Genomic DNA, 27,061 nt, shown 5'->3' with positions numbered 1-27,061 from the left:
TTGCCGGATGCCTGTGTAAGCCCTGGCACTGGGCGGTCAGCTGACAAGAGATATGACCAGATAATTCCAAGGGGCCATACCAGGCAATCAGAGACTGAGCCACATGCCCCGATGCTTCCAAGGCAGAGACTGCTATAATTGAGAGTGGGTGTGAACTAGAAACACCCTGGGCTATGTAGGTTTGGTTTAACAAAAAAACTGAGACACCATAGCGTTCCACTTGATGTGCCCATGTGTCCAAGGCACCACTGAAAGGAGGACATAAGAGACAAGCTGTGTGATAAAAGTGTTTCAGGGAAACAGGTGAGATCTTTTGGTACCCCATTTCAAGCCCCTAGAGACTTTATTTTTACTTTAAATAAAGAGATGAAAGGGGAAAAGACGGGTTGAATTCACAAAGCCTTTTTTTCCATAAATAGGAAAATTATTCTTTTTAAGATTTATTTATTAGAGAAAGAGAGAGAGGAGGGGTGGGAGGAGGGACAGAGAATCCTCAGGCCAACTCCCCGCTAAGCAAGGAGCCCGAGGCAGGGCTTGATCCCAGGACCCTGAGATCATGACCTGACCCGAAATCAAGAGTTGGACGCTCAGTTGACTGAGCCACCCAGATGTCGCAGGAAAGTTCTTTTTTTTTTTAATTGGGATTCAATTTGCCAACATTTATCATAATACCCAGTGCTCATCCTGCAAAGTGCCCCTCTCAGTGCCCATCACTCAGTCACCTCAACCCCCTGCCCACCTCCCAGAAAGTTATTCTAATAAACTGGAGAGTTCTATTTCTGACTTACAAGTAACTTGGGTTTCACTGATCACATTAAGCTTGATTATTTATGTATATATTCCTGTACATACTTATTTTTGGTGAGACAAGACAAAAGAATAAAACCACAGAGGAAGTTCTCTCACTTTGGTGGTTTTAAAGTAAACGGAAGAGGATCCCTTCGTGGCTCCAAGGAGATCGACGGGTCTCTTGTGAGTCTCCTCCTTTCTGAGAACATTCCAGAGAAGGGCCATGGTGTTAACGATTCGAGGCAACTCTTCCAGAATGGCATTCTTGGCATTTTTCAAATTGGTAGGATCGCTTATGGTAGTGGTCTACAATTGAAAGTGAACATGAGACTTGGCTGCATGTGTGGCACCAGCCCCTTTCCCATGAGGCCAGGAGTGGGTGGGGTGGGAGTCTGGGCAGTTGCACGCCTCCAAGCAAGTCCCACGGGTGGCGGTCTGGAAGCAAAATGCTTCCCCGTGCATTTCAACCCATGGCCTTCTTTCTAAGAGGGGCACCTGGGAGTCTGAGGTTCCATGTTACAGACTCTTTCATTCAGCATTACCTGTATTCTGAAACGTAATCCCCAACAGGGCAGAGCAAATAACAGCTGAAATGGTATCAGACTGGAGATTTCTCAAATACCATGTGTAAAAAATTGGCACCAAAAAGACATTTTATCCCATTTGGTTACTGATAAAACAATGGGCAATGGGACGGTGCCTCGGGGAGCACCAGAAAAACAAAGTACATTTGCATTACTTTCCCACATTTGTGCACATATATTTGCATACGCGCTTGCATTCTGTGCAAGTATACATTTGTGTACATATTTACAGTTATTACGTGTGCATATTTCTTATTTGAACTGGTCATAATCCAATGAAGACAACACAATATATGAAAATTGCCTCAAGCCTGGGGAGGGAGGCATAGAAAAAAACTTACCTTTTTGTTTTGGTTGGGTTGTTCCAGAAGACAAAAATGAGTAATGGTTGTCAGGCCTTCCAAAAGAGTGAGGGGGTAATCTGGGGAAATGTTTTCCCTCTTGGAGGTCATGCTTTGGTGAAGAAATGAGAAACTCATGAGAATTTTTATGAATGAAGCTATAAGGTTTTTAACCCTACCTAAACGCAAAAACCAGTGAGCTAGCACTATCTTTGATAAATTAGGGCCCTCTTAATGAAATATCGTTACAATAACGAGGGGCACTGTTTGTGCTTTTACATTTTACATTCCTACAGTCTCTGTGGAAAAATGTTTTCAGGTTATTTCAGAATTTCTGTAAAGGTGACGCATGTCTTTACTTCGGTTTTGGAAAAGTAATGGAGTGTGGCTACAACACTCAGCTAGCCTGGGTACCTGTGTGGAATCAAAAATGAAGGACATGAGCATTTAGCTCCTTGTTACCCCTCTTGACAATGCAAAGCAGGCTTTTGATTAGGTTGGAATTATACTCCAACTGGCTTCTATGGCGCGTCAGGTCAGCCACCTGTTACAAACAGGATCATCAAAGCAGTAATAACATACCAAATGGTTTGCCATACCTGATAGAGAGCTTCACAGCTTCGCTTTCATACTGCTTGACCAGCTCATCCAAATTCTTGCAGATCTGGACAATGAAAGGTGTCACGGTCCAGCCCAGGGACTTTCCAAAGTACGGCAAGGAATGCGTGACCAAGCTCACCCAGGCCGGGTGCATGCCGTAGCCATAGGCCGGCTGCAGACCCCTCACCACGGCGGACACCAGCAGCCCCTGGGAGGTGAGCGGGTGCGGCTGCATGTACTGCATGGCACTGATGGCCTGCTGGAAGTTTAGGGCTCTCCGCCACTCCCGGGACAGTTCTGGCTGATTTTCAGCCTCCTCCTGGACCTGGCCCAGGTGATGTTCCAGGACAATGAGCACCTGCAGGAGCTTCAGCAACTCGATCTGCAGGGGGTGCTCGCTCCAGATCTGATCCTGGCCCAGGTTGATGAGACTCTCCTCAAAGAGGCTCTCCTCCTGCAGGGCCCGGCCTCGCTCGGCGGTGGCCAGGCCATAGCGCTTCTGGCTCGTGTACATGGATGCTGACAGCGAAAGCAGGACGAACTCCTGAACTTTGCACCTCTGCAGCAAGCTGTGAATGAACTCCACGTTCTTCCCCTCGGCCGACTTGGCCACGGAGACCAGCTGCGTCATTATTCGGATCAAAACCTCCACGCTCTTGACCTGTACGTCCCGGTTGCCGAGGACGTCTCGGTGGGAGACCTTCAGGTAACAAGGGTAATAGCTGCGCAGGAAACTGAGGCACAGGTAGGTGAGGAGCTCGATCAGCAGGGAGTGGGGACACACGCTGGGAGACTGCGTCTGGAGTTTCCCGTAGAAACTCTGGCCGACCAGGGCCTCCTGGTGGCGGGCGAGGAGGTTGGAGATGAGGTTGAGGTGCGCGGTGGAGCTGGTGTCCATGCTGGTCCTGGACACCGCCTCGATAAACTCCTTGGGGTTGGTCTTGAGCACGGCCTCTAGCACCGAGAAGGCATACAGGACTCGCCGGGAGTCGTAGGGCTGCAGGTAGAGCAGAATGTGCTTGAACAAAGCCTCGATGGTCTCCTGCCTCTCCCGCTGCTGCTTCAGCAGCCGGGACGTGCTGAGGGCCTGGAGCTCCAAGTCGGCCTCCTCGTCGCTGGAGAACGACTCCGAAGCCTGGGTCTTGTCTGAGTCCACGCGTGCCAGGCCTAACCTGGCACTGGGCCTGAAGCTTTCTGCCTGGAAGGCGGCCAGCAGGGCCGAGCGCTTGGGGTAGGCCCTGCCGCCCATGGGGATGGGCGCGCAGCAGCTCTCTTCGTGGCTCAGCTCCTGCGGGTCGTGGGAAGGGGAGGAGAAGGAGGACGTGTTCTCACTGTCCGTGTGGGCAGAGCTCGTGTCCGCGGACTCCGTGTGCTCGCTGCTGTCCAGCGTGCTGCAGGCCGTCCTGTCGGGAAGGTCCACGTAGTAGGGGAGGTCATCCTCACTCAGCTCGCTTCCGGGGGGGCACTTCTCCGGCTCCTTCTCCACCTCGGCCCAAATGGCCTCACGGTCGACGGTGGTGAACTGGCTGAGAGGCACGCCTTCTTCCGAGCTGCCCTCCTGAAGCTCCGATGCTCCACACGCCTCCTTGAAGGGGATTTTCTTCCTGTTAAACCAACGATGCAAGTCTTCTGAAAATTACAAAATGACAAACGGCTTCAGAACAGAAGGGTTGGCGGTGATACATCAGTTCCAGAATGCCCTTTCTCTTCAAGCCAGACAGAAAGATCAATGCTAATAAAATTCCCCCCATACAACACCAGAATCTACATTGTATCGTGGACAAAAGGCAGTCAAGTAAAAGTGAACGGGTCTTTTAAAATGTTCAGGGAATCCGGTAATTTAGTTACACTGTCACAGAAAATGTAAGTATTGCAACTTTTACAGGGAGGGTGATTAAAAAGTATATTATTTTGTTCCTGTCAAGAAATGTATGCCACAGAAGTGTCCGCAGGATTTCAAAGCTGTAAGGGTATTTGCTGAGCTGTCACATGGGAAGACAAACCGGAAAGCGAATAAAACATTCAGACAGAAAAATTGTGGCACACGCATGCAGTGCAGTACCATTTGGGTTTCTAAAAGATACATCTGTACGTACTGATACAGACCAATGCATGGCATATTTTAAGTAAAAGATGAAAAATCAAGCTGTATTGAATGAGCTCGCTTAGGGGAGAGCATCTATAATACGCCGCTCTAAAAAAATCTGGAGGACTATCCGCCAAACCATTAACAGTACTTAGCTCTATTAGCTAGCATTCCAGGGGACTTTCTTTCTTTCTTTTTTAAAGATTTTATTTATTTGATAGAGTGAGTATAAGCAGAGGGAGAGGGAGAAGCAGACTTCCCGCTGAGCAGGGAGCCTGATGCAGGGCTCGACCCCAGGACTCTGTGATCATGATCTGAGCCAAAGGCAGATGCTTAACCGACTGAGCTACCCAGGCACCTGCCGGGGGACTTCCGTGTGTGTTTTACCTCATTACTCTAATTGTTAAAATAAGCATGTGAGTACTTCTGTAATCAGAAAATATACGATGCTTTAAAATATTCAGGTCTCGGGATCCCTGGGTGGCGCAGCGGTTTGGCGCCTGCCTTTGACCCAGGGCACGATCCTGGAGACCCGGGATCGAATCCCACGTCGGGCTCCCTGCATGGAGCCTGCTTCTCCCTCTGCCTGTGTCTCTGCCTCTCTGTCTCTCTCTCTGTGTGTGACTATCATGAATAAATAAATAAAATCTTTAAAAAAAAATAATAAAAATAAAAATAAAAAAATAAAAAAATAAAATATTCAGGTCTCTTTAAAAAGGAACAGCCAGAAAGAAGTCCTTGGCTTGCCAAACCATTTTCACATGCAGCTCTCAGCAGATCCAGTCCATGAACATCAAGCATGATTAGGAAAGGAGGAAGAATGAGGCATTAGAAACAGCTGAGCTGCCTAAGGCTCACAGTAATATTTCCAAAACAGAGATAGGGTGGAGGGTAAAGCAGAAGGCTATTCTAGTTGCTTCCAGGGTAAGGACATAGCAGGGAAAAGACACTTTCTTTTATCAGGAAGGTAGTGGGAAATACGGGTCACAGGAAGCAGTGGGAAGTGCCCTCAGACTTAAAACTAGGACATGTGGCCTTAGGACTCTCTTCCTAACACAGAGGAACACTAACAAATTTAGAGCCGAAAATGAGAGCCAAGCTTTCAAGAAGGTGCTTTAGTTTTTTTTTGTTTGTTTGTTTGTTTTTGTTTTTTTAAAGAAGGTGCTTTAGTTTATACTTCCCTGGACTTTACTTTCCTATAACGTGGATTAATAAAATGCCTCCTCTTTGAGAAGGCAGCCAGCTTTCTCTCCTAAAGGAAAACGAGAAGTTCCAGTTTTAGTTAGAGAACCTTGTAAAGAGGAGAAGCCGTCTCAGAAATCGCTGCTTATGTGCATGTGAAGCTGCTTTTCCCTGTAAGATAAGACTGGTGCAGACAAAATATTTACAGTCCAGTGGGCTAAACCAGCTAACTCAAAGCTCGTAAAGCCATCACTTAGAAAACTGGAGGCAAAAAAAAAAAAAAAAAAAAAGGAAAACTAGAGGAAGTCACAAAACACACCTAGTGTGCAAAGTCACATTAGTTCATAAACTGTGCTCGGTACTGATCGCCCAAATGTAATGTGCTCATTAGGTCTACGTTAGCTCCGTTCTTCTTCCTACCCATAGTCTGTTAAATTTGTGTTAAAGATGCCTCTGGGGGCGCCTGGGTGGCTCAGTCGGTTAAGCCTCTGACTCTTGGTTTAGGCTCAGGTCATGATCTCAGGGTTGTGACATCGAGCCCCACGTCTGGCTCTGAGCTAGGCATGGAGTCTGCCTGAGATTCTTTTCTTCTTCTTCTCTCTGACCCCTCTGCCCTCCCCACTCTTCACTTGTGCTCTCTCTAAAATCAATCAATCAATAATCAATCAATCTTAAAAAAAAATGCCTCTGGAAGTTTTTGGAACTCAAAGGATTATTTCTTCCGCATTTCTAATTATCTGTTCACAGAATTTATAGCTGGAGAGAACTTTAGGGAAGAGACAGAAAAACAGACAAGAAATCACTCATCTCGTGGTTGAAGGTTCACAAACGAGTGTTTTTTTGTTTTTTTGTGTTTTTTTGTTTTTTTTTAGTTAAGTACAATTAAGCTGATTACAAGGAAATTTCAGCTTCTAGGCCATTCACAGGTAGAGGCAACCTAATCCTCCCCAGGTCTAAGCACACATCTGGGGATAAGTGCCAGCCCAACCGTCTCAAACTTAACTTCCCGCCAGACACCAAACCCACTCTTCTAAGTGAAGGTGCTAGGATGGAGGATGTGTTATTCTTTCCTCCTACCTTAGGTGCACTTGAATTGTTTTTGGTAGTGAAAAAATAAAAAGTCAGCTATTTTTTTTAAAATTTTTTATTTATTTATGATAGTCACACAGAGAGAGGCAGAGACACAGGCAGAGGGAGAAGCAGGCTCCATGCACCGGGAGCCCGACGTGGGATTCGATCCCGGGTTTCCAGGATCGCGCCCTGGGCCAAAGGCAGGCGCCAAACCGCTGCACCACCCAGGGATCCCAAAGTCAGCTATTTTTATTGGAACAGTGGTTACTAACAATTTCCTTTTTTATTAAAAAAAGAAAAAATCTGATTTTTCAGTGAAAACAAAAAACATACTCCCTGGCATTTCGAACTACTCCTTATGTTGGAAGAGTCCTCACAACTTTACAAAGTACCCTCACACCACTGGAATGTAGCTAAACCACTGAGCAGGGCTAGGTGCCTTGACTGTCCCCAGGGGCAGCTAGGGCTGGAGTCGCCCCTCCTCCCTCCCAGGCCCAAGGACCCTGGGGACACAAAGCCTCCCACTGACCCTGCCCACTACCTTGCATGGTGTGCTCACCTGCTGAGTTCTCCTGCTTGAGGCAGTGAATGGAGGTCCTTTGGGTTTTGGGCTGGAGCAGGAGCAGGAGCATGGGTTCCAGGATGCGTGCCACGTCACCAAGGGAGAGCGCCCGAACCAGCCAGCCCTGGGCTGCCGCGCTGATGGCACCGTCCGTGCAGGCCAGGCTGTCCAGCACGACGAACAGGGATCTGCGGGTGGGAAGGGCACCATCAAGTCAGCATGTGGTGACCCCGTGCACCAGGATGCCCTTGGGGAGCTTCACCCATGCTGGGCTTAGAGACCAAGCAAAGACAAGTGGACATTCACCCAAGAATCACTAGGGGGGGGCTTTCAAAACCCTGATGCCCCAGCTTCACCCTAAATTATTCAATTGACTTTGAGGCGGGCCCCCAGCATCGGATCAGCTACCCTTTCTCTAAGGCTGTGTGTCTGGCCCCACACCTAGTTTTGGAAACAAGGAGGAAGATTTTTTTTTAAAGTACAAAAGACTGTATTGCAGTAAAATTCACATCTCAAGCATACAGTCGATGACACTTAAGTGTCTACACCCAGCGTAGCTGCAGCTCCAATACAGACCCAGACCGCCTCCACTTGCCTACATAGGTCCCTTCACGAGGCATGGTCTCAAAGCTGCTCAGGTGATTCTGATGCACTGGGCTCCCTCCTTCTGGGACCAAATTAAGAAAATTCCTACTATGTATTCACATGCATCTGGCCTAAAGTCACTCGAGGGATCATGGAAATCGTTTGCTGTGCGTCCAGAAAATGGGGTCATGTTATCAGTTTCGCACAGAGCCCCTCATGGCCTGACACAATGACTAGGATCCTCGGCAAAGCGTCCTTTTTGACTTAAGGGTAATCTACATGAGGAGCACCTTACCTATCAAATGAGCGGTTGTGAGATGTCACACGACTGCCCTGGGTCTCTCTCGTCAGGTGCCAGATGACAGAAAACCTAAACAGAGCTTCCAGTCTTGTCCCCTTGATTAGGAAATAAGCGGGAGTGAGGCACCTCCCTCCCTCCCAGCAAACCCAACCCTAGTAACAAAGGAGAGCTCAGCAGGAAGACAGCAACCTCAGAGGCGGTGCTGGGCTCCCAGTGCGCCTGGGGCCAAGGAAGACGGGCATCCTCCCTTCCTCGCTCACTTGAATACAGTAAAGCACATTTTCAAGACCCCTCATCAGCCCATGTCCAGGGTCACACGTGGATCGAAGATCACAAGATCATGAAGAGCATGGTGTGCTCACACACCCTGGGGGTGCCAGGCCCATGTGGCTCAGAGAAGAACGACACAACTTGACTGCAAAGGACGGCCAGGGCCTAAAAGGGTGATGCATTCCCTACGACTGCCTACTTCAGCAGCAGCTCTGGGATCCTTCCAGGGACTCAGTGTCCTGCAAACATCCTGGGAGTTGGGGGTGGGTTTCCCTGGTGAGTCTTAAGATGGACACAACCCATGTTTTTAGGACTCTAAAGGAGCTGGCTAGTGCTTCTGAAGGCCTCCCAATCTTCTGAGACTCTGTAACACCCCTCTGCTTACTGATCAGGGTATCTGCTGAGCCCTAGAGGGCTGAATACATGTAAGCCAGCCCTGGGCATCTACGGTGATGGGTGGCCTGGCAGTTGGGATTGTTGCAGGACAGAGATTACAGGCTGCAAGGACTTACCTTGTCAGGGTCCAGGAGGGCATGGCAGATGATATCTTCACAGATGTTGGCCGTTGGGGCCAGGCAGTGCAGCCGGTAGAACAACTCTACACAGGTGATGTGATGCTCTCGGGTCTCCTTGTTCAGCTGATTCCAAAGCACACGAGCCACCCTCTGGGGCAGGAGGGAGACTGTTAATATGGGCAGCACCCACATTTCTTCCTTGTGCCAGTCCAACCCCAGCCCCAAGGAACTGGCTTCTACCTACATTTCCTATGTGAGGTTCCCTAACATACAAAGAAATACCACCAACAAACAAAATGAAGCAAACCAAACCCCAAACCAAACCCAAATCCCACCAGGTGTCCCTACACCCAATGTGGGGCTCAAACTCATGACCCTGGGATCAAGAGTCGTGTGCTCTACTGACTGAGTCAGACAGGTACCCCAAGACTACTCTTTTTATTAAGTAAGCCCTATGCCCAATGTGGAGTTTGAATTCAAGTCCCTGGGATCAGGAGTCACGTGCTCTATCAAATCAGTCAGCCAGGTGCTCTTTCAAACTTGGAGGTTTGGAACTTGCAGCTAAGAACACTGCAGCTCTTGCCCAGACTTTAACATTACTTTCAGAGAGGAAATCCACTGGAAGCAAGAACCTACTGGTTGACACATCCTTTTGACAAGCACACTTGACCAAGCCTTACTATGTGCTGGCACCGGAGGTCCCAGAGATGTGGCCTCCAGGAAGTGTGGGGAATTTGCAGTGAGTGGTGCCAGTCGTGAGGCAGATACACTCGCAGCACCTTACCACCTACAGCTGGCTTACACCGGTTACCACAAGGCACTGACAAAGAATCATGGCTTTCAGCTTTAATTCCACAAACCTGTCCATTCCCATTTCTTTTAAAAAAAATTTATTTATTTATTCATCAGATACACAGAGAGGCAGAGACACAGGCAGAGGGAGAAGCAGGCTCCATGCAGGGAGCCCAATGTGGGACTCGATCCCGGGACCCTGGGATCATGACCTGAGCCAAAAGCAGACGCTCAACCACTGAGCCACCCAGGCGTCCCTGTCCATTCCCACTTCTGTGCAGGTCATCACGGGGGATGCCCAGCTCACTTTCAGGACACAAACCACTCCCCAAATCAAGTCCTCCATCTTCTCAGCCCTGATTTTAGATCTTTAAACATACAGGGTCTAGGGCTGGCTGCAGCCCCTCCCAGAGCCCCAGGAAGCACCTGTGGGGTGCCTGGTGCAACCGGCTGAGACTCAGGGGAAGGCTGGCCCCATTTCTGGGAGGAAATTTCTGAAGGCATTTTTCCAGGTGATGGGAAAGGACTATGCCTCACAGACTGTGACATTTCACAAGTACATCTTAGATCAAATGACTTCTTTTGGATCATCTATTTCTGTTGGACAAAACTATCTTCTCTGCTTAGATCAAATTATCTGTTGACTGGCTTGAGCCCTAATCGTGATTTTTTTTTTAATCTACGGGAATGTGATTTCCAATTGTCAAATTGCAATGAAAGCTCTGAATCAAAACTTCTGACTGAGTAGTCACCTTGTAGCTACTGTGGGCAAATTTATGTGGAAGAGTCTTCTTCCTTCTGGAAGGTTTAAAACAATGTTTTTTCAAGGGCTTGGGGGCTGATGTTGATCACAAAACACACATCGCACACCTGCTCCTTCATCTGAGTTAGACTTCTCAATCCCTATGTTCTGAACGCTTTTTTAGTGAACTGAATTCTGTTACTACCTGATTAGAAAGGTCAGGACACTTGTGGGATAGTGAACCTTATTCAACATGAGCACGGGGATGTGAGCTGTGCTGTGAGAATGAGATAAAGGCCAGAAGATCTGGAAGCAGCCCTGCACCTGGAGTCTGGGAACTGGCACATGGCCTGGCTATCTGTGCAGGTGGCTTCCCTGCTGCCCATCCAGCATCACCACATGGGCCAGCGCCAGCCACTGCCATCGTTCTAGAGAGCTGTGTATTGTAGAAAGCACACTCCAGTGCCCAGCGAGTGGTAAAGACTCAGATATGTACCACATCTGACTCAAAATAAAAATCAAGGCTTCAGAAAGAACTCAGAAAAGCATACTTTCCAAAAACATCACCAAGGGTACATCGTCAAAACAAGAATATTTAATGCAGTCATTTTATTCTATTGATAGCTTTCCAAAGATTCACAGACTAAATTCTTCCTTCTGTTCTTTCCCTGTGCCTTACAACATAATGACCGCAAACTTCTCAGATAGAAGCAGGAACAAGGAAGAGTTGCCCAGGCACAGCTGCTGGATTAGTGACATGGTTCCTGGTTGCAAGATCCACACGGACTCAACTCTGGTAAGAAGAGGAGGGGGCATGTCCGGGATGAGGGACCCGAGCCCAACAGCAAGTTAGTAAGACTCTAAGGATCTGACGCCATAGATGGGGTCTGAGGACACAAGATAGTCTGGCTGTGTGAGGAGCTCCATGTGCTCTCCCAGAAAAACTACTGTAAATAAAACTGAAAATTATGGAAAAAAAAACCAATCAAACATTTAGAGTCTCTGGAAATTATCCTAAGGACATTCAGGAAATAAAGAAATATTTATTCAAGAAAATCTAATTCCAGTAGAAAAAACAAGTCTGCAGCAATGGAACTACAACCCTCCCTCTCACCCCCCAGCCCAGCTTGGTGTGACAAGGAACGTGATTATCCCCCTGACCCTCCCCAGCTCCCAGTCCAAGGCTCTGCATCTTCACGGAAGGCACAGGCCACAGCATTTCACTCCTTGTCCTCACTCCTGGGTGGAGGCTGTGTCCACACACTGCAGGCCAAGAGTGCTTGAGTTCAGATCGTTCTTTCCCTAGTTTACTGGTAGGGGGACATTCCATGCTCAGAGAAGCAAGATCAGATGACTGGAGGCTATACCACTGGGGGTGACCTACAGGGCTTGCCCTCCAAGAGAAGCAGGCAACTGTCTCAGTCCCAGCACTTCTTGAGCAACAGGATGCAGAGACTTTGTCCAGAGTGAGAGGCAGGCCACAAACCAGAGAGCTAGCTCCTCCAGGAAAATGTGGGGCAGTTCAAACCCAAGAGTGCTCTCAAAAGCAATGGAATTTTTTAATAAGTGATTACGAAGAGGCTGGTAGCTCCATGACAGCAATAGGCCAGCTTGTTTATCAGAAATAACCAGGACAAGAGACACTTTGGAAGAACCCTCTTTGGTAAACAAAACAACTCAAAGATGACCTCCAGAAACCATCAGACTGTGGGGTAACGTACATCTCTGCTCACTGCTGAAAACATGAGAGCAGTGAGCCAGCAGTTTGTGGAGCCCAATAGTGGGGTGTACACTGACAGACAGCTTCACAGAGACCAGGGAAAGAGACAGTCAGTGACAAACCTTCTTAGGCCACTGTCACTGCAGGCTGACCGCACATCCCTCCAGGGAGCAGCACTAAAGGACTCATATGGCAGGGGAGACAGACTCCACCAAAACAGTCTAGGCAAGTCACCAAACAGCAGACAAGGACAAAACAAGATGCGGATGGCGGTCAAAATACAGTAAAGTTGCTATGATACATATCTAAAATATCCAGGTTTTGATAAAAACTGTAAGACATGCAACAAAACAAGAAAATATGATACTCGCATAAGGGAAAACGCAGGCAACAGAAGGTGTCTGGGAGAGCAACCAGGTGTCAGATTTATTTAGCAAAGACTCCAAAGTAGTGATTGTAAGTATGTTTAAATAACTCAAGGAAGCCATGCTTAAAAAAGTAAAGGAAGATATGATGACAATTTCTTTTCAAGTAGAAGACATCAACAGGGAGACAGAAAGTGGAAGGAAGGAAGAGAAGGAACCAAATGGAAATTTTGGAACTGAAAGTACAATAACTGAAATGAAACTTTCACCCCTCAAAGGGCTCACTGGTTCATCTGAACTGAAAGAAGGAAAACTCGGTGAAGAAAATGGATCAACAGAAATGGTGAAATCTGAAGAATAAAGAGAAAGAAACGAAGGAAAGGAAACGGTCAAGTGCAGCAGCAGCAGCAGCACGTCCACAAGTGGAGTGCTGGGGAAGGAGGAGGAGAAAGGAGCAGGGAAAATATGTGCAGAAGTAGGGGACAAAACCTTCCCAAATTTGATTTAAAAAAAAAAAAAGATATTGAACTACACATTTAAGAAGCTTGAAGGATTCCAAGTAGGATAAACTCCACACGATCCACACTGGACACATCACAACGAGAGGCTAACAGACTAAGAGAAGGAGGAAACTTTGAAGCAGCAAGAGAAAAATCACTCATCATTCACAAGGGAAACCCAAGAAGATGAAGAGCTGCCTTTTCATAAGAAAGGCTGGAGGCAAGATGACAGTGGGATCACATATCCAAATGGGGAGTTCCAATGTAAGTTCCAACATTCACATGAGCATTTGTCACAGATTATTGAAAAAGTGCTGTTGGGCGTCTGGATGGCTTAGCTGGTTAAGTGTCTGACTCTTGATTTCAGCTCAGGTCACGATCTCAGGGTTGTGAGATCAAGCCCCTAAGGTGGGCTCCGTGCTGTGTGTGTAGCCTGGTTAGGATTCTCTCTCTCTCCCTGCTCCCGTGCCCCTGTGTGCACAACATGGATGCTCTCAAAAAAAGTGCTGCTTTACTTACATATTGTATATTCAAGCATATCTGGGGCTGTTTAAAGTATATTTATTCTTATATTCCAAGTGTTGAAAGAAAAAAACCACAACCAAGAACATTATACCTAGGAAAACTATCTTTCATAAAAGGAGAAATAAAGGTATTCCAGATAAACAAACTCTGAGTGAATCTGTTGCTAGCAGACCTGTCTTATAAGAAACTCTAAAGGAAGTTCTGGTGGGGGCATGGGGCAACTGGGTGACGGGCATTAAGGAGGGCGCCCAATGGAATGAGCACTGGGTGTTACATGCAGCTTCTCAATCGCTCATTTCCACCTCTCCAACTAAGAATTCACTACATATACATTGAATTTAAATTAAAAAAAAATCAAATCAAAACACAAAAGAAATACTAAGGGAAGTTCTCGAGGTGAAAGCAACTGACCCCAGTTCATCAAATCCATACGAACAGCACCAGTAACGGTAATTGCGTAACTCTAAAAAGACAGCATAAATGCTACCTCCTTTCTTTCAACTGATTTTCTGGAAGAGGCTGAGCACATAGGTATCCCAGCAGCTATCACCAGAACATGTAGAAACACCCTTGTGCGCCAGTGGCATGGAAGACAGGCAGGGCACAGGTGTGCGGGAGGGAAGGCAGTGGCCTGGGTGCCACCTGAAAGCCCCACCTGAAGGGCCAGGAATGTTAAAGAAGAAAGTTAAGTAACAAACTGTATAGCTATTCAGTCTCCTTTCTCCTCCCCACTTCTTTAAAGAACACAGTATCATGTAGTGACTCTAACGCTGTGTCGTGGGGTCTGTCTCACACACGCACACACACACGGGTGTAACGTGCAGAACAACAGCACCAGGAAGGGGAGGAAAAATTGACACTGAAGGAGGTCTCTGGGTTTCACTGCATCTCAGTCTGGAAGTGAGTAGATTCTGATGAGCTAGGATGTACTCGGTAAAACCCTGGAGCGACCAGGGAATTTTTAAATAAGTGATTACTTATTAATTAAAAAGTGGAGAAAGCTCCAAAGATCTACGGAGAAAAATCATGAAAGCGATGCAAACTTTGCACTGGAAAATATCCATTTGCTGAAAAAGAAAATGGTAAAGGGGGGATGACAAAACCCAGAAAAAAACAGTAAGCACAATGGCACAGTTCTATAGACACAGTGAAAGCCACTGAACTGTACACTTCCAGTGGGTGATGTATGTGGCCTGTGAATTATGTCTAAATACAGCTATTATTAACAACAGCGACAAAAAGAAACTGAGCTGTGAGGTGGCCTGAGTTATGTGACCTGTTTGGGAAGAGCTCATCCCAAACAGAAAAATGGCAGCCTATTTCCAAGGCCTTTCAGCACAGAGGCTCTTAGGACCCAAAGGGACAGTATAGGTTCAATATCTCATTCACCCATAAAACATGTAAAATATCCCTTCCTAAGTGTCACAGCTTTTCAGGGTGCCTGCCGCCCCATCAGTGCAGGGAAACCTGTTCCATCCACAGGTCCCGGTGAGCGGGCACATTCCTCTCTGCATCACATCACCTCCTGCCCCAGGGCCCCTGTCACTGCTGGGTGGGCTGGAGAAGCTGAAGGCACTGACCCAAGGGTGCTTCACTGACAGACTGTTTAACAGCCCCGACCAGTTGGTCCAGAATTACAGGAAAGACATACAAGCATCATTAGCTATAGGAACCAAACCTGACGGTCAGGAGGCAGACTGAAGGTCAAGTGGCAACCACGTTTGTTACCTGAACCCCTGGATGGCCCAGCGAGGTGCAGAGGGAGCAGCCTCCGAGTCTCAAAGCCCCCCAGGTGAGAGCCAGCTGCATTCCACTCTTGCCTTTTGGCCTCCACGGGGCACTAGCTCAATGTAAACTCCACTTTTTCTTTTTTCTCATAAGCTGACTGGAACTGCTTGTAGCTTTCTGCAATTAAATGAGCCCTGGCATATATAGCTTTAAGCTATTTCGCTTTGTCCCCCAAAAGAGAGAGAACACCTGCTCACTGTCTTTGGCAATAATCTTTCTTAAATTTGACGAGTCCCATGTTTTCCTTGAGGTTAACTAGCTTTGGGATGCCTGGGTGGCTCAGTTGGTTGGGCGTCTGCCTTCGGCTCAGGTCATGATCCCAGAGTCCTGGGATAGAGCTCCACATCGGGCTCCCTGCTCAGTGGGGAATCTGTTTCTCCCTCTCCCTCTGCCCCTCCCCACTGTCCTGCTGTCTCTCTCTCTCTCTCTCTCAAATAAATAAAAAAAAATCTTAAAAAAAAAAGTTAACTAGCTTCAAAGCCTTTACCCTTATACGTTAGGGCACAATCTCTTGTTCCATATATTTAGATAATTCAACAATCTTTGCATATGAAGTCCAGTTAGCCTAAAACTGAACACAAATCTTTATGGAACTCTTGCTGCAGAGCCAGAAACTGTGCCAGCAGGCTGGGGTAGTGGCGCAGACAAGGGGAGCACAGGTCTCCAGCAACCCTCTCGGGCTGTCCCCCGAGCCACCATACCCCATCACAGCGCCTGCCACCTCGCAGGCAACTTTAAATAAGTGGTCAGGAAGAGGCTCCCACCCACCTCCTCCGAGTGGGAAGTACCTGATAGAAGTCTGTTTTCTCTGCAATGACTTTCAGTATTCCTGGAGCAATGGGAGGAACCGTCACCATCTGCAGCTTGCCGAAAAAGGGGTTGTGTCCAGAGCTCTTGTAGCGTTTCATCTTGTCTTCGATGACAAGGGCCAGGGATTGGGAGTGGTTGATCACCTCCAGCAGAGTGGAGATGGCCACGTTCTGGAGGAAGCAGTCAGACACACAGCAGCCCACAGTCATGAGGGATCGCAGCCACGACGGGAAACTACAGTCGCCGGCTCCTGAAAGGAAGCAGGTCAGACAAACAAAATCCCATGAAGACACACCTCCACCATGTGCAGGTTCTAAGACACCCTGAGATCCACAAGTCGGGTGGCCAGCAGGGGGATAACCTTCCGCTGGGGACACGGTATCAGCCATCACGCAGGGCCAGAGGACAAAGGAGACTGGGTCTGCTTTCGAAAGCTTGTCACATTACTGGAATTCTGGAAATGTCAATCTCAAGGCTCCGAGATGACTCAAAGTGTTTACTTTTTATTTTAAAAATTTACATAGAGAATTCACGTTAAAAATTTCTTCTAGATTTATAGAGTCAATCCACATTTTTTGGCATAGAGTTCGAAGTGTTTTTTCAAGGCTGTCTTGATGGTGGGACACATGGCACTAGCTTTAAAAGGGCCCAAAATGCACTGTAGATTTAAAACCTAGTGACGTGCTTCCAAGCACAGGTCATCTGCAGCTAATGAGCCAAGAGACACACTGCACAGGAAATTTACTGTAATGACAACAGGAGGGGACAGCTTTGTCCTGCATTCCCACCAATGTAATCACTTTTCTCTTGTTCTCTATCTTCCTCTTTTTTCTTTAAAGCGTTCACTACCTGCTAAGGATTGAGTTGTGTCTGCCCCAGATTTATATGTTGAAGCCTGATGCACTGGTATTTGGAGGTGGGGCCCTCATGACGAGATGAGTGCCCTTATAACAGACACCAGTGAGATCTCCCTGGACCCTCGGGCTGTGAGCAACCCGAGAGAAGGTGGCTGTCTATAACCAAGGGGAGAGCTCTCATTAGAAACTGACTCTGCTGGCACCCTGACCTCAAACTTCCAGCCTCCAGAACTGTGAGGACATTTCTGTCCCTTAAGCCACTCTGTGAGTGCTGGAGCTGCTAAGACACTGCCTATTATGGGTAGAACGGTGTCCCTCCAACACCCCCAAATTCTTACGTTGCAGTCATAAACCCCTTTAGGACCTCAGAATGCAAACTTCTTTGGAAATAGGGTTGATGCACATGTAAGGAGTTAAAGCAAGGCCATACGAGGGTGGGCCCCTAATCTGGTATGACTGGTGTCCGGAACCCAGGACATGTACACATATGCAGGGGGGCACCATGCAAGCTGCAGTTAGGATGCCAATAAGCCAAGGAACTACCAGAAGCTAGGGGAGAGGCCTGGGAACACATCCTCCTGATCCTTCAAATGGAGAACAGCCCTCAGATTTCTGCCTCCAGAACTGTGAGACAATACATTTCTGTGGTTTTAGCCATTCAGCTTGTGGCACTTTGATATATATGGCACCTTAGCAAACTAATGCCGATCTTTAACAACCGGGATGATGGACTAGTCTATTCACTGATCATCATTAAGCACCTTTTCTGTTCCAGACCTCTTAATGGGCTGTGTGGGACCACTCAAGTTTAGAGATACGGTCCCATCCTCACCAATCTGCCCCCTTTAAGACGCAAGTCAAAAGCACACACAAATAGTGACAAAAACACACAGGGCAGACAGGGTTTTGACTGGTCTGTGAACACCAGCTGAACGACAGGGCTCCTTGAGGAGGACTCTGGGGGGGCAGCCCTCTCACCGGGAAGCTGGAAGAGCGTTTCGCAGAGCCGCTCCGTCTCCTCCTCAGACAGGTAGACGGGGAAGGTGGCGCAGTCCAGCAGCAGGTGGCAGGCGGCGGCGAAGGCCTCCCTGCAGCCCTCCCGCGAGCTGCCCAGGTCAACGACCACCTGCTCCACAGCCCAGTCCCTCTCCTTCTTTGGGCCGGGGCTCCTGGGAAGAGGTGATGGCAACTCCGCACTTTTTGTCTTAAATGGAGACCCTCGAGCTGTGAACAAGTCTGAGAGCATCTGCTTAAACTGGGGCACGCTGATGGGCTTCGCGTCCCATGGGTTCTTCCTGTCGGAGTCGCTGCCTGCTGCACACGGTGGCCCGCCTTCATCCCTCTGGCCTGCGGGCTCTTCATGCTTGTCCTCTTCCCCGGACGTTGTCACTTGTACTCCAAAAATGTTCTTGTGGGCAAAATTGGCGATCAGCTCCTGGATGCAAAGAAATGTCCGCTGCATACTCCCACCCTTCTTCCAAACATCGTCTTTTTCGGGAGAAACCCTGGGGACTCGCAAGTGCTCCGAGAGCTCTGGCGATGAGGCACTGAGCCCGATCCCACTGTCTTCAGACTTGAGGGGAGGAAACGAAGCATCTTCATCAACTGGAATCACTGCCTTGGTGTCTATAATCATTTCACTGTTTTCACCTTTTACTGGGCTCTGTAAAAAAAAAAAAAAAAAGGAAATTTGTATTTTACACTTCTTGTGAGGCCAAGAGATTCAAATATCGGGCATACCATGAATATGTACTTCTTGTTTTTCGAAACCCTAATTCTCTAAAGCAAGAGAATCCCTGCGTGAAAGCATATAATAAAATGAAGACAGCACATCAGGGGGAAGAGAGAGGGAAGAGGCTGCCGGGCCCCACACTCTCCAAGGAGGCAGGCTTTGAGCCCAATCTGTATAATTTATTTAGGTTCAAGGTTCAAAAACCCTATTTAAAAATAGTTTCTGACATATTTTAAATTAAAAAAACTGAATGAGGATATTGAGCTGAGGGTAAAATAAAGGCCTGAAGAAATTAATGAGCAAAAAGCCAGAATAAAGTGTTTACCTGTGTGTATATGGTACCCATCTGTCTATCTATCTGTGTGTGTGTATTCTGGCTTTTTTCCTTTTTTTTTTTTTTAAAGATTTTAATTTATTCATGAGATACACACACAGAGAGAGAGAGGCAGAGACATAGGCAGAGGAAGAAGCAAGCTATATGGAGCCCAACACAGGACTTGATCCCAGGACCCTGGGATCACAACCTGAGCCAAATGTGGGACTTGATCCCAGAACCCTGGATCACAACCTGAGCCAAAGGCAGACACTCAACCACTGAGCCATCCAGGTGCCCATTCTGTGGCTTTTTCAAGGAGATGACACTGCAACCTTCAACCAGTCAACCTCTTCTCTTACAGTGTGCTCTATAGGGAAGAATGAAATAGAATGCACTTTGTGAAACATCATCAATTGTATTTGTAGACACATGCTTAAATTTTGTGTCTTAAATCATTTAAGGGAAATTTATTAGCTACAATAGCTAGAAAAAAAAAGGGGGGGGGGACTAACTTTGGAAGGGAGATTACCAGTCTGTAAGTGAATCTGCACCCAAGTGCAGGCCCGGCCCTGACCACTCAGAGTGGAGGGCCCATTGCCTCGTCTGTCTGCACTCCTGCCTGCAGCTGCACTGAATGGGTGTCAAGAGCAGAATTTTCAAATCTTTAAGGAAAGCAGAAAATAAAAACAATCCAGACTGCGGGCCTCGAGCTGCTTGGGGGAACTCTGGCTGTTATTGTCTTCTGGGAGGACCCTTTGGCAGCATCCATACCAACTTAGAAGGAACATGCATCTCTCCCAGTTTAAAAAGAAATGGGCTTGATCACAGTCCACGTGGAGGAGTTGATCCTTCAGAGAAACCTGCAAGCACGAACTAGTTGTGCAAGGATACTTAGTACAGCACTGTTTTTAACATTGAAAAACCCGAAATCATCTATGTGACCTTGGTAGGGGAAGAGCGGAAGATGAGGTAAAGCAGCAAGACTATATGGCGTGGAAACCAAACAAGAGTAAGAGACCTCTATGTAGACCAAAGTGGAAAGAGAACCAAAGTGAGTCAGAAAACAGCAGATGTTATGGCTTGAAGTGTGTCCCCCTCAAAAGATGAGAAGTCCTAACCCCGGTACTTGTAAATATGACCTTCTTTGGACACGGGCTCTTTGCCGATGGTCAAGTTAAAATGAGCTCCTCAGGGTGGACCCTAATCCAACATGACTGATGTCCTTACAAAGAGGAAATCTGGCATTGTGAGGATGAAGACAGATCAGGGCAATGAGTCTATAGCAGAGGGACACCAGAGACTGCTAGCACCACCAGGAGCTGGGACAGAGGACGGAGCCGTCTCCTCCTCCCACACCCTCAGAGAAAACCAGCCCGGCCCACGCCGTGATCCCTGACTTCCAGCTCCAGAACTGGGAGGCACTAACTTCCGCTTATTTAAATCACTCAGCCAGTGATACTTCCCTACTGCAGCCCACGTAAACTAATATCTCACTTAGATGCTTAAAAAGACACCAGCGTCACACAAATACAAACATATGCATAAAAAGGTCTGGAGACTGAGCTGAATTGAAGCAATAGCTGTAGGAGAACGTAGCGGGGGTGAGCAAAGTGAATGCGGGTGTCAGCTACCAGGCTAGATGCTTTTAGGAAGTGTTTGAGGATTTTAGAAGCATATTTTAGCTATTACCTTTATATCCTCTGATCTTTACTCCTTTTTTTAAAAAAATTCATTCATGAGAGAAACAGAGACAGGCAGAGACATAGGCAGAGGGAGACTGCAGGCTCCCAGCAGGGAGCCTGATGCAGGACTCGATCCCAGGACCCTGGGATCACGCTCTGAGCCAAAGGCAGATACTCAACCACTGAACCATCCAGGCGTCCCTGATCTTTACTCTCACTCCAACCAACCCTAATTCCTTCCTGCTCCCAGGAAGGCAAAAGCCTAGCCCAAGGGAGCCACTTGTGCTCCTCGGGGCCATACCATGCTTCCGCTCGTGGGCTCCATGTCCAAGTAGGAAGGTGGCATCTGGACCTTGCTGAGCACTTTGAAACATGTCTTCAAGGCATGCGTGAGCTCAGGTAAGCTCAACGCCTCCATTTCCTCAGCTAGAGGCTGCACCAGACAGCCCAGCACCTGAGGGAGGTACTGGGTTTGCACCTCGGAGTAAAGTTCCTGTGGAAAACAAACATGAGATTAACTAACAGGTTTCCAATTTCTGGTCAGAAAAAAAAAATGCACCTCAAAATGGCACCTTGAAAAAGTCCATTTTTAAAAAGATTTTATTAATATTTATGAGAGAGAGAGAGAGAGAGAGTGAGCATGTGTGTGTGTGAGAAGGTGGGGGGGATAGAGGGACAAGGAGACTCCTCGATGAGCAAGGAGCCAGACATGTAGCTGAATCCCAGGACCCTGAGGTCATGACCTGAGCCTAAGGCAGACACTTAACACACTGAGCCACCCAGGCGCCCTGAAAAGTCAATCTTTTTAGAGAATGAGTGTCTCATGTTCATTCCCAAATCAGAAAAAAAAAATCTCTTTGATCTCAACAAATCAATGCACATTCTTTCTCTCTTTTCAAGTGTCTTTACCTTTTCTTTGCTTTTTTTCTTCCTAAAGACTTGGGGGAGAGAGAGAGAGAGCATGCATGTGAGCAGAGGGAAGGGCAGGAAGAGAGAGAGAATCTTATGGAGGCTCCACTCTCAGCATGGAGCTCGATGTGGGACTTGATCTCAGGTCCCTGAGAATTATGACCTGAACCAATCAAGAGCTAGACGCTCATCTGATTGAGCTACCCACCCAGGCGCCCCTCAGGTGTCTTTACTTTTTCTAATAGAAAATCACTGCCACGCTTACTTCCATATTAAGGAAATTAGTTTCCTTTAAGAAAATTAGCCAGTGGCACAATTTTACCTAGAAATACATTTACTCTCACTCCTAAATAACGGCAGTGCAAGGTGATGCCAGTTTATCTGGCTTACGTGACCTGGGCTCAGGCCACTTACAATCGGCTCAGAGTTATAACTTCTTTTATTTTTTTTTTTAATTTTTAAAATTTAAATTCAATTTGCCAATATATAGTACATCATTAGTTTCAGATGTAGTTTTTTCTCTACCTGTCTCTTGCATAAGAGACTTAAGAGGTTACATTCAGCTACATCTTCCAGGCCAAAACAAACATAAAAAGTGTTGTGGATTTATGCGCACCCGCTTTTCAGGAAGGTGTGGTTTATCAGGCCAACAACACTAATGAACGGAAATAACAGCAAGCACGGGGTCACCACTTCTTGGCAGGGGCCTTACCAAGGGGATAACATCCAGAAGGAACACCAGGAGGGTGCAGAGCTCCGAGACCGTCGGGGGAGGGCTGATGCTTTTCCCAACAGTGTAAGTGTGCTTCGTTGGTCTACAGAAGTCACGGGGAAGAAAATCCAATCAATTCTTTCTCCTCTAATAACTTTAAGTATCTCTTATGATGTCGAATCAAGTTACTCTATTTCAAACATAACGAAAGACAGCTCTGTGTTCTAATGAGGAAGCTTCAGTGACTAAAACCACTGGACACAGAGGTGTCAGTCAGTGTCTTGAATCTGCCTGTCTCCCAAACAGGTCCAACTCAGACTCGAACTTCATCAGTTCAATGAGGGTGGTCCCTTGGTGGTGGGATTCCGAGCCCAGCACATCCTGCTTTCAACAGGAGCAACGCTAAGCAAACGCGTGGTCCAAGGGAAGCCGCCTGGCTAGAGAAGACATGGACTGCACAGGTCCACCTGCTGTGGGGGCAGCCTGAGATGACTCCTCCATGTGACACCCTTGAGCTCATCCCCGTGAGCCACTTAGCTTTTCCAGCTTCCACAGAGAAGTTTAACTTCACCGGTCAGCTCTACGGTAGCCGCTTATACAAAAACTCAACACTTGTTTCTAAATAAGCAGGCAGCTGGTGAAATAGGTAAGTCAAAAACCATACATGTTGGTTCTCAAAACAGAGTAGCTTTGGATTCATCGAGCCATCACAGCACAACTCAACCTGGGTTGTCTTCATTGCAAATTAGCACCTGGCTACCCAGGGGTTTATCTTAGCAAGAGAATGCCTTTGAAGAACTGCATACACTATAATCTAGCAACTAATCTCAGGAAACCCCCAGCATATGTCTGTAAAGGGACAGGACAAAGTGCTATTTGTAACAATGAAAAAATTGAAACTGGTGTTTCCACCCGATGTACACACAGATCTCCAGAGGACTGTTAACCAACCCCACAACATCAGACTGCAACGTTATCTACAACCTGATATCCCTCATGTAAAACTTGAACAGACACACTGGACTGTGTCATTTCTGGATACACATTTAGTTATAAGGGCACAGACAACATCAGCGGCACGATAGACACTAATAATCCCAATAGGAAAGGAGCAGGTGCTGGGAAGGTAGGAGGGAGTTAGTTCTACCTAGGAGGCAACATTTTATTCCTTTAAAAAAAAAAAATCTGAAAAACAATGGCCAAGTGTTGCCTAAATTTCCAGTAATGGGTGCATGTGTGCCTGGCATTTCTTGTTCTTTCTTACATTTGAAATGTTGCATAGTTGATTTTTTTTTCTTTTTGAGAAGGCAAGCACACCATGTGACTCCGAAATGCAAATAGGCTGACCAAGATATACTGTAGCTTCAGTCTAACACAGCCAGCTGTGCTCTTGCCCATGGGTCCAACTACGACTAATTTATCCATCACGGAGTTGAATGCCTACGGGGACCTGGCTCCAGGGACACAGAGTAGCACAGTGGGATCAGCTGGGGAGTCAGACATTCCTGGGTTCGCATCTCGGCTGCTGCTAATGTGTTGTGTAGTGCCATACCGGGTGCCTCATGTCACTGGGCTCCGGTTTTCTTCTTTGATACAAGTGCCGACTTCTCTTTGGGGGTGTCCCAAGGAGCTAATGGGTGTGCTTGGCTTTCAGGCCAGAGGAGGGCCCACAGCAAACAATAAGTAAAGCTTCTATTAAGTTGCTAGGTTGAGGAAGAACAGAGACAGCAGAGAGCATCATGCTGAACAGTAAGAGGAAGGAAGCCTGATGCTGTGACTTGGACAAGACAGGGGCTGAGAGACTACACTAGTCCCCCGCTGTGGGGAGAGGGTCCTGGGAGAGGCTCCCCAGGGTGTGCCACCATCCACAATGTTGAGGTGGTGCAAGTCACCGACTAAAGCTGACATAAAGCTGATTATGGCAGTTTGAAACATTAAAGCTTTTATCTGACCCGTGATACAAAAATTTCAGGAAGAATTTGAGAAGACTGATGATTTTAAAATCACTTGCTCTTGTCACTGAGGTGCAGAATAAACCCCTTTAAACAGATCCACCTCCCAGAGAACAATATGAAGATATGTTTGGTCAATGTACCTAGAAAATGCACAGGGTTTTCTCAAATTAGAATTAATAAATTAAAAAGCTCCAGAATTATGTGGCAGAGATTATCGGAACCTTCTCACGGGCAATATCTTTTATTCTACTAAAATTTTAAGTGAATTCTCTCCCATTGTGTGCTCAGCAGAGACCACCCACCCTGAGCCACAATAAGCAGCTATGAAACTACAAAAGCTTCCAATCCTTCCTAAACATTCCATAATCCTGAACTGGATACTTACCTAAAGCAGTCCTCAAAACACCGGGTCATATAGTCCCAGAGAAAGTCTGTGCTTAGGGAGGTGATCAGCAAATTCACCGTTTTAACAATCTCAGAGGCATTTCTGTTTTCTTTTATTGCACTGTAAAGGAAGGTGGATGCTCATAAATATATCTATGAGAAACCGTCTATCATGAGAACAGTGTGTCTGAAAAATTGTAATTCATTTACTTTTTTTTTTTTTTTTAAGATTTATTTATCCACGAGAGACATAGACTGAGAAGCAGAGACATAGGCAGAGGGAGAAGCAGGCTCCTCGCAGGGAGCCTGATGGGGGACTCCATCCCGGATCCCGGGATCACGACCTGAGCCAAAGGCAGGCACCCAATCACTGAGCCACCCAGGAGTCCCTCGTTTGCTTATTTCTAGAGAGACAGACAAAACCCAGTAAGGATAAATATGTTACTAGTCTGACAGAGAAAAAAGTTTGCATAATGCCATCCTACACAGTATATATGCTGATACATTCTCTTAGAAGTAAGTGTAAGAGCTACTGTAAAAAGAATCGGTATAAACCAGTCAGTCATTAGTACCCTGCTGGTAAAATAACAGGGTACACCCATTTGGGTGGGAAATTTGGCTAAGATTTAAATGTGCATCTTCTATGACTCAGGAAATGTATTCTAGGGGTTTCTCCTACAGAAGTCCTTGTACAGGCACACAAGTATGCATGAGAATACCACTGCAAGGCCGTTTAAAAATACTGAGAAAGTAGAGGCCACCTAACAGTTAATCAATGGGAGACTGGTCAGTCAGGATTTATTTAAATAAGTGATAAATCCTCATTGAGGAACCAAAGGCAACGTGATGTTCCACTGGAGAAGGCAGGGGAGCTACTCATGACTGCATTTTAAGAAAATAAGCAACTAAATAATTAATGTAATTCCATCTCTATAGATTATTTTCTTAAAGATTTAATTATTTATTTTAGGGAGAGAGCAAGCGTGTGAGCTGCAGGAGGAAAAGAGGGAGAAGACCTTAAGCAGACTCCCCACTGAGCGAGGAGCCCGATGTGGGGCTTGATCCCATGATACTGAGATCATGACCTGAGCTGAAATCAAGAGTTGGATGCTTAACTGACTAAGCCAGCCAGGCTCCCCTCGAATTCCATCTTTAAAATAAAATATAGGCATCGATATATTTATGATTGCATTGAAAATCTGGAAATAAAAATGTTTTATGTTTTTCTTCTCAAGGGCGGTGGGATTGTGGGTGATATCTTTTTTCTCGATATGTGCAAATATTAGTATATTCCACAAAGAGCATGTACTATTTTCGTATTCAGAAAAACAATAATTCTGGGAGAAAAGAACAAACACTCTGGGAGAGAAAAAGCAAACACTCAGAACTCTTGGTACATTGACAATTAAGAAGCCAGAGAACTCTTCAAATAGATTTATATTTTCAATATACCTAATGCCAATTCAAGCAGAAAAAAGTTACATCAAGAATAAAGTAAAAAAGAAGAGACTGTATTATCTTAAAAGGAACAAAAACAAGGGACGCCTAGGTGGCTCAGTGGTTGACTGCCTTCAGCTCAGGTCATGATCCCAGGGCTCCGGGAATGAGTCCCACACTGGACTCCCTGCTCATTGGGGAGTCTGCTTCTCCATCTGCACTCCCCCTCATCCCACTCTAATAAATAAAATCTTGGGGGGAAAAAGGAACAAAACCCAAAACCTAGGGTTGAGAGAGAGAACTATATACCTACATACATGTCTGCCATGTCCTGAACCCCACTAACTCCACCTTCAGATCCTGCAGCACAGGCCCTTAGGGTGCCCTTGGCCAGCTCTCCCCCTGCCACCAGACCCTGGCTCCACTTCCTGACCTTGCCCCATCCTCTGCCATCCTCCCTGTAAGTCACCACATGGGCACACCAGCTCCTGTCCTTGAAACAGCTTTCACACTTGCTCAGTAAATATGTTCTGTATGTCCCAGCTGGGCAGAGACTAACTCAGATGCCTTTGAAACTCTTCAAAGGGCACCTGGGTGGCTTAGTTGGTGAAGTGTCTGCTTTCAGCTCAGGTCATGATCTTGGGGTCCTGGGATGGAGTCCTGCCTCCGACTCCCTGCTCAGCGGCCAGCCTGCTTCTCCATCTGCCCCTCTCCTCTGCTCGTGTGCAAGCGCTCCCACCACCCTCTCTCACAGAAAAGAAAAAAAACAAAACAAAAACCTCTTGACAGTATTTGACAGGAAGCAGGCCATTTATGGTGATGGACTCAAGAGCATCGGTTACCTTAATCAGTGGTGTGATCCCTTGCCTGCCTGCTTTCTCTAGCCCCACATGACTTATAATAAACAGTAAGGAAAAAAAAAATAAACAGTAAGGAAACGAGACTTGTG

The 27,061-nt window shown here is 46.8% G+C and overlaps 1 protein-coding gene and 1 long non-coding RNA gene across 4 annotated transcripts in view; one reads left to right on the top strand and one right to left on the bottom strand.

Annotated features, from left to right (window-relative positions):
* Window positions 1-27,061, bottom strand: part of DOP1B (DOP1 leucine zipper like protein B) — a 105,308-nt gene that overhangs the window by 31,556 nt on the left and 46,691 nt on the right. For all 3 annotated transcript variants that reach the window (XR_005382346.1, XM_038581446.1, XM_038581447.1), the window contains exons 11-21: window positions 24,677-24,796; window positions 22,337-22,439; window positions 21,017-21,208; window positions 17,964-18,648; window positions 16,107-16,378; window positions 8,884-9,036; window positions 8,096-8,196; window positions 7,213-7,403; window positions 2,314-3,943; window positions 1,715-1,826; window positions 907-1,095 (exon numbers count right to left, since the gene is read on the bottom strand). Coding sequence is in view for 2 of the 3 variants with exons in the window: in XM_038581446.1 (XP_038437374.1) it covers window positions 907-1,095; window positions 1,715-1,826; window positions 2,314-3,943; window positions 7,213-7,403; window positions 8,096-8,196; window positions 8,884-9,036; window positions 16,107-16,378; window positions 17,964-18,648; window positions 21,017-21,208; window positions 22,337-22,439; window positions 24,677-24,796 (3,748 nt within the window). In the remaining variant the exon portion in view is untranslated. The remainder of the gene's footprint in view (window positions 1-906; window positions 1,096-1,714; window positions 1,827-2,313; window positions 3,944-7,212; window positions 7,404-8,095; window positions 8,197-8,883; window positions 9,037-16,106; window positions 16,379-17,963; window positions 18,649-21,016; window positions 21,209-22,336; window positions 22,440-24,676; window positions 24,797-27,061) is intronic.
* On the top strand, window positions 15,202-25,697 carry LOC119867059. The gene is made up of 3 exons (XR_005382347.1): window positions 15,202-15,322; window positions 22,643-22,982; window positions 25,646-25,697. It is a non-coding gene; the product is annotated as an uncharacterized LOC119867059 (long non-coding RNA).

This window comes from Canis lupus, chromosome 31 (genome assembly GCF_011100685.1).
Source record: "Canis lupus familiaris isolate Mischka breed German Shepherd chromosome 31, alternate assembly UU_Cfam_GSD_1.0, whole genome shotgun sequence".
Lineage (NCBI taxonomy): Eukaryota > Metazoa > Chordata > Mammalia > Carnivora > Canidae > Canis > Canis lupus.
This window is presented reverse-complemented; position numbering and strand designations above follow the sequence as displayed.